General features: G+C 35.3%; 1 protein-coding gene across 1 annotated transcript in view; it reads left to right on the forward strand.

Annotated features, from left to right (window-relative positions):
* The first annotated feature begins 2,639 nt into the window (after positions 1-2,639).
* Positions 2,640-14,276, forward strand: part of LOC135846942 (sortilin-related receptor-like) — a 44,865-nt gene continuing 33,228 nt past the window's right edge. The window contains exons 1-3 of the mRNA XM_065366310.1: positions 2,640-3,044; positions 3,112-3,363; positions 3,440-3,601. Coding sequence (XP_065222382.1) covers positions 2,826-3,044; positions 3,112-3,363; positions 3,440-3,601 — 633 coding nt within the window. The 5' untranslated portion in view covers positions 2,640-2,825. The remainder of the gene's footprint in view (positions 3,045-3,111; positions 3,364-3,439; positions 3,602-14,276) is intronic.

Here is a 14,276-nt window from a genome sequence, read left to right on the forward strand (position 1 = left end):
CAGAGTCTGTTTACCAAAAAAGTCCCTGACTGCTGTAATTTGAAGGTCATGCTGCCGTATTGTTTAATAGGTACATACCTACTTGTTTTTTCATTTTATAAGAGTTCTTTGTCGTTATTTTGTTATTATAGGTACACCTTATTCTATTTAATGGCAGTCAATTGAATATAAATTGAGTAATTATCGCATTCTCTGATTAGTGAATTTGACAGAGCATGTCCTGAAAACCCTGTAACCAAAATTTCAGGTCCTGAAGTTCATTTTTGGGGTTTTTGGCGAATTATCGAAAATTTAAAAAGCTCAAAAAAGCTGTTTGAGGGGCGATTTTTAACCTTTTTCATGAAATATGTTTTTTTGAGGCATTCTGGAGCCCCCAGCAATGTTTTATTTTTTTCCAGAAATTCCAAATCGCTCTTGAAGTGTTGAAAATGAACTTGAGCAAGTAAATTATTGACTAATTCGTGAATTCCAAAAAAAAAAATTAAATTTTCAAAGAAGGTATGTAACGAAAACGGTTGAGGGAGTGCCCAAAAAGCACCGACCAAAGTTATAGGTGCTGAAGTCCATTTTTAATCTTTCCAGAGCCATTTGAGTAATTAGAAAACTCGCTGGAAGCTCCAAATATTTCATGTTTTTTAACTGGGAAACTTTTCCATTTTTGGAAAAATGAAAATTTGTGTAGAGAGCTGAAGCACAAAAATGTTGAAAATCTGTTGAAATTCGATTTTTAAATTGGGAAGGGGAGGGGTAAATAAAATGTAATCATCTCATGTCAAGGCAAAAAGCTCCAAAAAATACATAAAAGTCTTTCTGTTTTTTGCCAAAATTGTCAAAAAAAACTATAGGTACCTATGTGTTGATGATTGTGTGGATTAAAATGTTCAAAAATTCAATAATTGGCTTTTGGAGATTAGGATCTGAAATTTCGGTCAAATACAGTACAGGATTTTAGGACATTCTCTTTCGATCAAACGTGTAATTTGAGTTCAGGAACTTTCCTTGTTAGGCATTAAAAATTTACATTTCAGCGCAGAAGAACTGTGGTGGAGTGCTTATTTGAAGTGGTTTTTGGCCAATTGGAACAATTATTGAAATTCCTTATTTGATTATATTGCTCTTCCAACTATTTTTTTCTCAATCAAAAGATCGCCCATTTGAAAATCTGAAGAAAATAAATTGCCAAAACAAAAAATGAATTTTATCACCGGCACTTTTCCGTTTCGTACTTATCACAGTTGTCGTAACCTCTTGAATGGCAAACCTTCAAAATATTGAGTTTTTTCCTTACGGTTCAAAGTGGAAAAAATTCAAATTTTGTGCTAAAAAGTTGAGTTAGGTGAACCAGTTTCATTTTAAGCCAGAATTTATACATTTGTTTGAGAGAGAGTAAAATGTGCAAATCTCTGTAGGTACCTCTATATGTTCATAGCGCCCTTTTTTGGAGGGAGGCTAGAAGTCAAATTTGAAAATTTTGTCAAACCAGTATGTGTTTTTGAGAGAGGAAGAAGGTAATCTCTGAAAATTAATACACGTTTTGAGGTAATTTTTTGGGAATCAGTAAAATCTGAAAAAACTTTCAAATCTTTGATCTTCTAGGTAGTAAGTACATAGTACAATTTTAAGAACCAACGGAAACTTTTTGTTTACAATTTTTGAACCATATTAATTACCACAATTACAAAAGTTCGCTTCTGCCTTATAAATTCATAAAATAATACAGAAAAGCTCAATATTCTAAGTTTTGGTTCTTCGAATAAAATGCCTCCAGAGAAAGAGAGGGTCTATGTGCTGCATTATCCCTTTTGTTTGTATTTTTTTATTAATCATTATTCTTGAATATAGACACTGTGGAGGGCACAGGTACAGTGTCTATATTCTTGAATTCTTTAAAGCTTCAGCAATGCTTCAGCCTTCAAGATTCAAAAGTAAGTGGAATTATCATATACAGTATGTACCGATCAATCATCATTATTTTTTCTAAATTAATTTGATGCTTGATGCTATGATAAGTATGATGGTTCTTAATTCATAATTTTAATTAGTATTTTTTTCCAAGAAAAAAACTAAAAAGAATAAGGATGAATATGATTAAATGAATAATTCTAAATTATATTTTTTCACTGAAAATTACTTTTGATGTTTTGAAATAGTGCTCACTTATTCATATTCATATTCAGTTCATTACTTGAATTGATTTGAAATTTTTGATATTAACTATTGAGAAGAAGTAAGAGTAACAAAACGTGATTCAAATTTCAAAAGGAGTTTGTTATTTATTTATTACTATTTACTATGCATTAAAATTAATTAGGGTTTTTGAAAATTGAAATATTGAATACAGTACCTAATATCAAATTTATTTGAATTGATTATTATTGAAAACTTGCAAAGAAAAAGACATGAAAGAAAACTGAAAAGAAACTGACCGCCAAAACTGGAGCCAAAAAAATGCAATCAAAATCAAACAACAACTGTGAACTCTTTTTTTAAAAAAAAATTTAACGTGATACTATCGCACTCTACAACAAGTTATTGGAAGGTGAAAGATCGGCCAAGATCGGGGCTCTTCGTGTGCCGCTTGATACGTTGTGGTGTTTTGTTGATATTTTTTTTATGCCTATCTTTTGATCTCTATTGTGTTACGGCCTACGGGTAATTAGACTTCAATTGCGCGTGTGTGCTGTGTAGTTGTGTTTGATCGCGTTCGCAATTTTGCTCGTATTACGTTTCCTGACGGTGATTCGTATAAACGCAATGAATTCAATAAATAGTTAAATACTCGGTAACTTCGCGTATAAATACAACAATCCGCCGCGTCGATCAAAATGGCCAAATTCAAGTTGAAAAATATTAGTGCATCTATTTTAATCTTATGTTCGTGTATTATAAGTGAGGCCCTTACTTTAAGCATTTACGAGGAAAAATCACCCTACGAATTCGACAGCTCTGTATTCCAGAATGATATAAATCCGTATTACGTCGAAGCCTCAAATGCCAGAATCCGTCGACAGGTTCCGTCGAATCGTGACAACGTCTATATCAAAGTAAGATCTCAATTCCGCCTTTCATTTGCATCTTGGCCCAATTAATGATAACCGGAATACTTTACAGATTAATAAACTAAACGACAGTCATCAGCAATTGATCGTGCATTGGGTAGGCGAAGAAGCCAACGTTAATACGAATGTTATCATTTGCTTAGCCAGGAATCCTAAAGAAAGTATTCGCAATGCATCTTCGGCCGTATTTTACTCTTACGATTACGGAGAAACTTACGAAAACAAGACGGAATTCTTCAAGATCAACGACAAACTTTACGCTCAACTCGACAAATATTATATTCATCCCAGATTCCTGAGTCATGTACGGTTATTTTTGGAACATGTTTTTTATCAATATGTATTTAGCATATTGTGTTAATCACGGCGTGTACTTTCAGACGGTGTTTGTCGATTCGAACAATAAAATGATCTTCATAACGGAGGATCATGGAAAAACCTTTCGCAGTGTGAAGCTGGACTTCACCCCTAATGATATTTTATTCAGTCCGACGTCGACTAGATCGTTTTTAGCTCACGATAAAACAAATTCTTCGAAAATAGTGAGTGTCTTGGAATTGTCTATTTTTTACGTTAAAATCTAGATATGGGATATTTTTCAAATGTTTTATCTATACTTATCAGATAGACCTTAAACATGCTTGTTTTTCTGCATGGTTCGTCATGATAAGCTACTCATTGTCTATACAATTACATAAAGGATGATTAGTCGACGATATATATTGGATTTCCTGAAGTATTCCAGTCATCAGTTAGATTATCTACCCTGACAGTGAATCTTTTGCTTCATTTTTACGGGTTCGATGACCCTTATTGATGCTCTTCCTTCGGGTGTTTAGATTTAGAATGTGTCAATGTGGTTGCAGCTGCTTACTGTGTTTCGTTCGCCGGTTTGGGAAGATTTTAAGAAAATACTTAGGTTGTGCTATGCTCAGCTCGCCGGGATTGTTTACTAGAAAAACGTGGAATTAAATTATTCACGTAACTCTTGCGGAATAAATGAAAAATTACGAACGTTGGCGTTTGCAGCGATAAGGATAACGTAATATTTTTCACAAGCGTTGATGACTTTATGGCTGTATTAACCTCTTTCGCGATAGCATAGAGCATACCATTCGCGTGATTTATTTTCGAATCGAATAGGTGTTAGTTTAGAATACGAATTTTCTCCAACTCGATTTATAGTACCACCGGAGAATGTTATTCTATGATTAGGTTAATCTGAAACTGAGGGAGATCAAAAGTTAATGTAATGTTACATTCGAGCGATACGTGTTATCAATTCGATTGTGTAATAATTAAAGTACTCATCGGCTCTGTACCTGTGCTACATTAAATTGTTCGATTTTATACAGCTAGGTAAGGTCTAAGGTATTATTTGATTGAGTGATAAAACATCGGTAAAGTCTTGAATCTTTGAAACAATATGCTTAAATAAATTCGAGAAATTGGTTTTTATTGAGTTCAAGTTCACGTTTTATCGGACGATTAGTTGATAACAAAAAAAAATGAAAACTGTTGATTGATTTGCTGTCGGTGGTAAGTACTGATCTTGAAACTATGAAAAATTGCTATACCTATTTTGCCATGAATTCATTTTAGCATTATGGTAGATCTTTCGGAAGGCATGGCGAGTCATAATTTCGTGAAAATTTGCACTGTGAGGAATTCCTGTGTCAATTTCTGCATCACAATTCACATTCTCAAGAAAATTATTAGCCTGTTGATAATTGGTATTCTGAAAATTTGTTCAGGTGTTATATTGTGTGTAATGAATCGTACCCGTTTAATTTTCAGCATGGTAAGATGATTTCAAAAAATTGTGTGGGAGGGAGGGAGGGAGGGAGAGAGAGAGAGAATCTTGATTCGATTAGAAACCGAAACAATGACAGTTTGATCGTGAATAATCACCTGACAGATCAACGAAATGGAAGCACAAACCGAAACGATAACCAAATTTCAACTGTTATTCAACTCCAGCTCCAGATACATATTACACAGCACACAAAATGTCCAAATAGTTCGCAGTTTTAGAAAAATTCAAAAATTTTGCAGAAAATTGTCAAATTTAAATTTGGAACTGAATGTCACCATTTCCGGTCACTCTGGAGCCTCCGGCGCGATTTTTTATTTCTTCAGAAAGCGTGGAAATCAACTTGAACAGCTAAAAATTCAGGTGTTGTTTATTTTAGATCCATTCCACGATTCCAGATTGAACCCTAAAGCGCGTTTTTTTAAAAACCAAAATTGAAATTTGAACGAATGTCTTTATCTCATCTGAAACCAATCTCCCAAATCCAAATTTCACTACTTCAAGCCATTCTGGAACTTCCAGTGCGATTTTCGATTCATCCAGAAAATGTAGAATTTAATTTTGGGGTTGGTAAAAATCAAGTTTTGGATTATTCTAGACTCATAATTTAACGAATCTATCCTCATTTAGCTCAATTTTCCGGCGAACGTCTCAGGGGTGCATTTTTTACCAGAATATTTTTAATAGCAGCTGGAGAATGCTGGCCAAAAAATACCCTTAAGGTGTCCGCTTGGCAATCGGCTCAAATGAGGATAAACACTTCAAAAAGGTTGAAAATAAGCCACAACCTAATTTTTCACTGCCAAAATCAATTTCCACGCTTTCTGGAGAAATGAAAATCACGCTGGAGCCTCCAGAACGACTGAAAACAGAAAAATTCGGTTCAAAAGAGTACATATGTAACTTTTTTAAAAGCATAAAAATGCAAAAAATGGTCAATTTTGAATTTTCAAAAATTCACCAAAAATCGAAAAATCAATTTGGGCAGCTAAAACTTTGGTTATATAGGTTTTAGACCATGCTCTTCTCAATAATCGCGATCCTGTTCAAATCGAAGGCGGACACCTCTCGAGACGTTCTCTCAACTGAAGTCATTTAAACGAAATTTGCTCAAATTTGGTATTTAGGCTTGATTTGAGGTTGCATTTGAAACCAAGGTTAACCTTGGTTAAAAATTCACGTCGTCTCAAATGTTTAGGAAAGGGAATGGGAGGGGTTCAAAATGGTAAAAAAAAGTCATCAAAAGTTGCATAAAGTAGGTAATGTATCTGAAACCGCACTATCTAAAGCACTTTGGAGGAGGAATTCAAAAAACATCGTATCACGCCCCCCCTCCTCACCCCTTCCAAATTCACCTGAGTGGCTGATACTGCCATGCCACGGCCCCTAACGCCCTTCGAATTGACCTAGGTGATTGAAATTTGTCATGTATGTATGAATGGTGCCCTGGATGTGCTTTTTTGAGGTTTTGACTTTTCAATCCCTTCCTTACCAGCTGCAAAAAGTGATTTTTTTTGCATTTTTCACGTTTTTTTGAAAATTTGTATCTATAGGTTTTCTTCTTTAAAATCCACAGTTTGATTTTAAAATTTGAACAAAAGTTTGTTTCAGCAGATTGAGTGAAAATTGAAAATTATTTAGGCTCAAATAACTTTTTCATCGGGGAGATAGGAGAGGTTCGCAGAAGATTTTTTTGTTCGTCGTGCTTTGAACTACTCCTTGGTAGCTTCTGGTGCCATATAAATTCACACCGTGTGCCATCCACCATAATTTATTCATCGATATAAAAATTCCAATTTTCTCAATTTTTTGAGGTTCCAAAAATCAGAATTTGAAAACTTTTTTCACGTTCAGGTTTTTTAATTCGAAATTTCCCTTCGACGTCTCATCATCGCCATCGTCCTTTGAGCATTAGGTAAACAAATTTCGATTAGATTCGGCAATCGAGCTATATTTCCCTCGTACAATTGGAACATTATCCCGAAACGTGATATTTTAAAACGTGCTATCGATCGATTTGGAAAAAATATAGCTCTCTTCGGCTCCCTCCCTCGCCCGACATTCTTTCCATTACCAAACATTAAAATAAAATATTCAATTTTCATCGTTTAAATCTCATTATCGATGTTAATAGCGTTTGACCTACTGCTACATTGTTCTCAGTCACACTACGTTTCGAGTGTTTAGTTTTGGAAATATTACCATAGGCCTACGATATTATAAGGCCAAGGGGGCCGAAGGGCAAATTTATAGCAAATGAGAATTCTCTGCCGAGTCGCAATGAGCCTGATAAATTATCACCCGACGACACACACACGGTGGAAGTAGGTAGTTGTAGGTCTAGGTACCTAATCTGAACAGGGCCAAGTTATTAAACGTCGCAAATACCATAACATGGTTAAAAGACCCCTTTGTAAATATTGCCAAATAAATGATTTATAATACGCAGCATTGCGCTCGCGTTTTAATAAGCCAGTGTACTCTACTACTCGTATATACGAGTTTTCGGCTGCTGTTCGTTCGTGTATTATCGGTGAAATTTTCACTCTTGAATTTTTTTCCTTCTTATTATTTTTTCATATGCTTTACTCGTCGCACGTTGCCGAATACTTACTACTGGTGGAGATTTAAACGTTACATGTCATTTTCATTTATACGTAAAAATGTACAACGAGGTATATACGAGACTACCTACCTTACCTTCGTTTCATATAAAAGAACGTCGACTTTCTAAATATGCATCATGTAGTAGTTTATCGACTCACCAAACAACACATCGCGAATGTGTACGGTTTTTGGCACCTCGTCGAGTAATTTTCTCTATACACGAGAGTACCTACTACAACGTTAAAACCTGACACGTGTAATTGTTTTGCTGTTGACGAGATTGCCTCGTGGATGAGAGAAGAGAGATGCTGCATAGAGTGTAATTCTGCAAGTAATTGCGAATGTGAATGGTGAGCGACTCTGAAAATCGTCTTAAATCGTACGAGAATACCTGCTTCGTCGATCAATCTTTTGGTCTTGGTGCACGAGTCGAATTTACCGTCAATTTCAAATAGCATATCTCGACGGTGTATATGTTTTTTTTTTCATGTAGTTCGTTGAAAATATTCGAAAAAAATAGTAGGTATGCTGTAAGAAGAACAATAAAAACGGCAAAAAATCACTTATCAAATTTTACATTTCCGTATCAACCTACTTACGCGGTTTAGATAAAATAACTTCTATCTTACCGGAAAACGGAGTAGGTATTACGGCGACCAATATTCATTAAATGTATAAACTTTAGTCGATGAAAATGGTTTACTCGTACTTTGGACGGACCGAAACGTAAAATTGGCTTAAAATTCTTGACAGAGACCTCAAAGTGAAAAGTGTAGTTATTAGAGAAATTGCTATACCTATACTCTTGCTTGGTAAATTACTCTCAATATCAGTGGCGAATTATTTCCCATAATTTATCTAGCAAAGATAATTTACAGTTTTGTTGCGATTAGTTTAGTCGACGAATTGTCAAATTACAAACAAAAGCATCAACTTATGTCGACGATGCAATATCTTGGTGCTTCTGTTATCTATTATGGCATGGTTGATATTGTAAACTAGTTACTTAAATACCTACCAAGTTTATTAGATGTCTCGCCGTAACTTATTTGTCTTTGTTGCTCGTGCAGAATATTCAAGCCTTTATAACTATCTTCTATCTTACAAGTATTTTCAGGGGTGTGGAAAAATTGGACTCAATTTCAGCTCAAAAACCAATTTTAAAAAGTGGCAATATTGCAAACTCTGTTTCATTTCGTAAAAATCCACTTCTGAAAAAAAATCTAGCCAATCAGGTGTCTGAGAGTAGATTTTAATTTTTGAGCTAACGAATGTTATCCTTTGAAACATGGGAAAATTGAAGTCTATCAATAAAATCTTTCAGTTGAAATTCGGATTTACAATTTTTGTCCAAAACATCTCACAAACAAAGCCTCTCAGAAATCAAGAAAAATTCAACCATATTTTGAGGAGCAAAGTTGATTAGAACAGTCTCCTCCCCATCTTTTTGATATGGGATAAAGTAGGTATAAAAGTGAAATGTTTCAACATTCGCCGATTTTTTTCTTCTTCTAGGACCCTTTATTTATTTATTTTTGGATAACTACTTAACTCCTTACTTTTTGTTTTTAAAATATGTACCGATTTTTTTTTTTCGTAATATTAATCAAGAAAGCTTCAACTGTATGAGGAAATTGAACCTGCCAATTCAACTCGTACCTATCCTTTTCATAAGTTCACCCTTCAAATAAGCTAATTGATTGATCCTTGCTTGAAAAAAAAACTGTACAAAGCCAATCCATCGCATTCATTCACATCAACACAATTGATTCAGTTCACATAAAAATAAAGCGGGGGAGTGAAGGCTGGAAAAACGCCAAAAAGAAAACAATACTTACACGTAACATTTGCTTAAAATTTCTCAACTCTTTCGTGTACACATCGCTCGGTTTGAGTGAACACAGGGGGCGGTTCCTATTGCGTTTCCGTTTACTTCGGTTTAAGGGTAAGATCACGCTTTGGAGTTTTTTTCCCCAAACGAGAGACTTTCGTCATTCGGGGTCGAAAACGTGTAATGGTCTTCTCAAGAACATCCTTGAAAATGTTGAAAATTAGGACAACGTTTTATCGATACCTTCGTATTTTCTTTCTTCTTTTGTGATTCTCTATTGCGTTGGTAGATACTCAGTAATTTAATACACGATGACCGGTGCTTCAAAAAGTGATGACTTTTCTTCTTTTTTTTTTTATACGAGATTCGGAAAATCCCATTGGATGTTTCGAGGAAAAAATTGTTCTGTACCAAAAACAGATGAATAGATTTCTTTTTATTGGAAATGTTACACGTTGTATTGGGAAATTTATTCGATGTGGAATTATTTTCTGTGTCGATTTGTCGATTATTCTAGGTCTATAGTGAGACGTTTTAAGGAGGAAAATTATTTAGGGGAAGGATTTTCTTTGAAATGATTTGAAACGCGATTTTGTTTCCATGCAGAATACAGTTGTTTTACTTACATATTATAAAAAGACCTGCCAAGTGTTAGAGATCCATGCCACCAATTTACGTTTCTGTTTTTGATCTGACCCTTCCAACCCTCAGCCTCTACCTCCTCTACACAGGTATCCCAATTTGGTCCGAAGATGAAAATAAATTAGGCTTTTTGGATACACTGATTCCGAATATCAAGCAGTCCTTTAAGTTGCATTTCCTAATCTCTAACACAGGAATCCCCCCCCCCCCCCTTCATTTAGCCAAAATATGAGAAAAACTGGAAAGGGTTGCACGACATTTCGCGTTTTAAACCTAATTTTTCTTTTAAAAAAGGAACATCCTGGCTTAAGTATACGGTCTATCACGATTCCAGGTGAGAAGTCCATTTTCATTAATTTTACTCATGTCTGATATATTTTTCATTCATTTATTTTTTCCACCGAACTGTAATGTTATCTCAGCCAAAGGCATTTTAATAAAATTCATTAAAATTTGGTTTTTAGGATTGGTTTGGAGTTAGATTGAAACGGTGTGAATGAAAATGACCTCGACTTCAAAATTCAAGGATGCCCAAATTTTGTAGGAGAGGTTGGAGGAGCGGGAGAGGGTGAAAAAAGTGAAAAAAAAATCGGAATAGGAATCAAACTATATAGGAAATTAAAACTTGAAGGGGTTGTATAACATCCAAAAATCAGTCTCTTAGAGCAATTTCAAGGGGAGAACCCCGTGTTTGTGTTCTTTTTGACCTTTAAAAAACCTTATGACAGTTATGACACGCCCCCATCCCCTCTCAAATTGCCCTGGGAGGATAAAATTGAGTACGTACATCAGCAAAGGTGCGTTAGATATGCCTTCCGGAGGTTTCGACTTTTCATACCTTTCCCCAACTCTTTCAAGCTATAAGCCATGTAGAATTTTCAATTTTTTGTGATCTCCGAAGCCTTCCAGAATTGACTTGGGAAGCTGAAATTTGGTATGTACATTTAGAGAGTATCCTAGATGTTCCTTTTTTGGGGTTTTGACTTTTCAGCTCCTGTCCACCCCTTTATGGATATAAAAAAGTGAATTTTTGCCTATGAAATGGAGTGGGAGCTCATACAGCGAAGCGAGGAGTGACCCTAGTAGGTACATCCATCTCGGGTGCAAAGGCGAGCCCTAAAGGGGCGAACCACCCCAACGATTTTTTATACCTCGATTCAGTATTTCATTTTCCTTTTTAACAAGGGATTCTTTTGAACTGGCATTCTCCAATTTGAACAAAACCAAGCTGTATTAAAATCTTTAGATTTTTGACGAATTTTTGAAAATTTGAAAAATTCAAAAAAGCTATTTCAAGAGAATTTCCGAACTTTTTGTGAAGTGTAAATTTTTGCAAAGTGAATCAGCGTGAATAATTCCTTCAATTAAACTCCCCCACATCAGCAATAATTGGTTTTAGGTCCGTCTGGAACCTCCAGAGATTTTCCAATTTTTCCAGAGATTATCAAATCGCTCTGGAAGAGTCAAAAATGAACGTTTACGCTTATAACTTTGGTCGGTGCTTATTGGGCACCCTGTACGATCGTTTTAGGTGGTCATCGCGAAATTCCAGGAAGTTGCGTTCAAAAATGAATAATTGTTGACCGATCTGTATATTCCAAAAAGAGGATAAAAAATTAAATTTTCAACAAATTTTAAAAAAATCAATTTTGATCCTGTTTTTAATTTGGGAAAATGATCGGAATCGAGGAAAAAAGTTGAACGAAACGAAGCTGGATCGAAAGAGTATGTTCTAAAACCTTCGTAATCAAAATCAAGTTCATTTTTGGATTTTTGACGAATTTTTGACTTCTTGAATTTTTTTAAATGAAAATATGTGAACTTTTTTTTTATCAAAGTGAGCCGATGTGGATAATTTCAACCACTATACGTATCCACAATTACTAGTTTTGAGCCATTCTGAAGCCTCTAGGGATTTTCCAGTTTTCTCCAAAAATTTCAAATCGCTCTGGAGGGGTCGAAAATAAACTTTGAATCAATCATAATAATATTTGGTCGGGGCTTATTGGACATCCTCTCGACTGTTTTAGGTGTTTAACGCCAAATGCTAGGAGAGCCAGTTCAAAAATGAATTTTTGACCGATAACTCGTAAATTCCAGAAAATGTGGAATTAAAAAATCTTTATCGTTTGGTTCGTCTACACGATTACCGGATTTGAAAACAATCACAATTAAACGTGGAGCTTCCAGTCAGATCTCATATTTCTCCAGAAATTTCAAATCGGCCTCGAAAGGCCAAAAACCACTTAAACGGTCGTGAAGTTACAGGTGAGGTCCTAAAATTCATTTTCAGCCCCTTTAAAGTGGCTTGAAATTTCTGGAGGAAATCGAAAAATTCCTGGAGGCTCCAGAATGGACCAAAGCTAGTAATTGTTGATGTTTGGGAGTTGAATTGAAAGAATCATTCGCTGTAGTTCAGATTACTCAAAAAAATGTATACTTCGTAAAAAAAAGTTCAAAAATCACTAAACAGATTTTTTTAATTTTAAAAAGTCGTCAAAAACCCAAATAAAATGAACTTTAGGACCTGAAATTTTGATCACGAGAGTTTTAAGCCATTTTCTTTCGATCTAGCTTGTTTTTGTTCAAATTGCAGAGAGTGAGTTCAAAACGTTCTCTCGTAAGTAAAAGCTTATTTGCAGTTTGTATTTCATGGTTGAATAAAATTGAAAAATTTTATGCTCCGTGCTGCTCTACACGTTTTACGAAATCAGCAATGTTCCAATACGTCAAAATTAACATAGGTATAGCCTCTTTTTTTTACAGTTTTCCCCGAAGCTTTTAAAAGCCTACATAATTCGAAATGCGGACTGCGATAGCGATATTCTCCGATTTCAGTTTCTGGCTTACTTATGGAAATTATACACCGCGTATTATACCTTTCAGTTGGTGAAAAAGCACATAGGTAACACGCTGCAAAATCCCCCCAAAAAAGTTACACTCGGACGACTCCGCTTTTTACATGTATAACCTCGATAAGGTAAAATTTCTGGGCACTCACGCGATGGTTGCATTTTGTTAAATAATCGTAAATTAAATTCTGCATCGTATACCTACGTGCACGGACCTAAGTAACATTATTATATACCTACCAAGGTAATAGGTGCAGAGGTTTATTTTTTTTTTTAGCGAGTTTGTCGATAGGAAATTGCGTAGCTATTACACGATGTCGAAAATAATTATTATTACATTTTGCTTTCGAGTATACGGTCGTACAGCCCCATGCCATCTTATTTTGATTACAAATGACGTAAATGTTAAAGATGTCTTTATAATCTGTCTGTTGTGTAGACAATATTGTGGGGTATTTCGTTGGTGTTGGTGGTGGTAGCTTTACTGTGTATCTTGAGGCAGTGACTGACGCCGTCGTTGTTTTGACGCTTGAGTTTCTCCCTGTTGTCCTTGCCCCTTTATACCCACCATCGCAGCTTTATGAAAAAGCTAACCTCCGCACGTTAAGTTTAAAGTTGTCGTCGTATTCGAAAGACTGGTAAACAAACGTTTTTAGAAAATATTTACCCTTAAAAAGCTGCGACGATGGACTCGATGATAAGACGCGACGTGCGGAAAAATCGAAATTTTAGTACAAGATGTTCGACAACTGCTGCCATCGTGATACAGCCTCATCACAAAACAACGTAGAAAAATTTCAATTCTCGAATCTATTTTAATAAATCGTTTCCTGTGTCTTGGTCGTTTTTTTTTTTTTTTCAAGAATCTACCCGCTACACGGAGATATTAAATTAAAGCATATTATCATCCGGCAGCATCGCGTATTGCCACTCGACAGCATCATCAATTGCAATAATAATTTCATCGCGGTGCCTGTCCTGTCCCGCCTCTTTTTCATATACAACAATATAACGATCACGTCGTGTGTGCTGTGTACATGCAGAGTATTATGCTTTGGTCTTGTTACTCGAAGACGTAATGTATGGATCGAGTGAACTACCTATTTAAGATCGTATACGAAAAAAGAAAAAAAAATCTTACGGATGAACGTGAAATGTCGCAATTTTTTTAATGGAACGCAAGGTCGTATATGGCAAATTTTTCTCATAAATGTACATATATATTTTTTTTTTACCAGTGCATTGTTATTGAGCACGTATTATATAGGTACTTAGGTAGGGATCTACGAGTAAGTAGGTACGTATATCGTACAGTACACCCTGTTAAGCAATTGAGCCGCCGTCAAACGGCAGCGACAGCGAAAGTTTCTGCTGTTTGAATGATTTACGTCTCGATGATCGGTTGATCGATCATCGAACGTATTTGCGGGTGGTTCGCATTCACCGCAAATGGCAAATACGCGAAAACAATC

This window comes from Planococcus citri, chromosome 5, assembly GCF_950023065.1.
Source record: "Planococcus citri chromosome 5, ihPlaCitr1.1, whole genome shotgun sequence".
NCBI lineage: Eukaryota > Metazoa > Arthropoda > Insecta > Hemiptera > Pseudococcidae > Planococcus > Planococcus citri.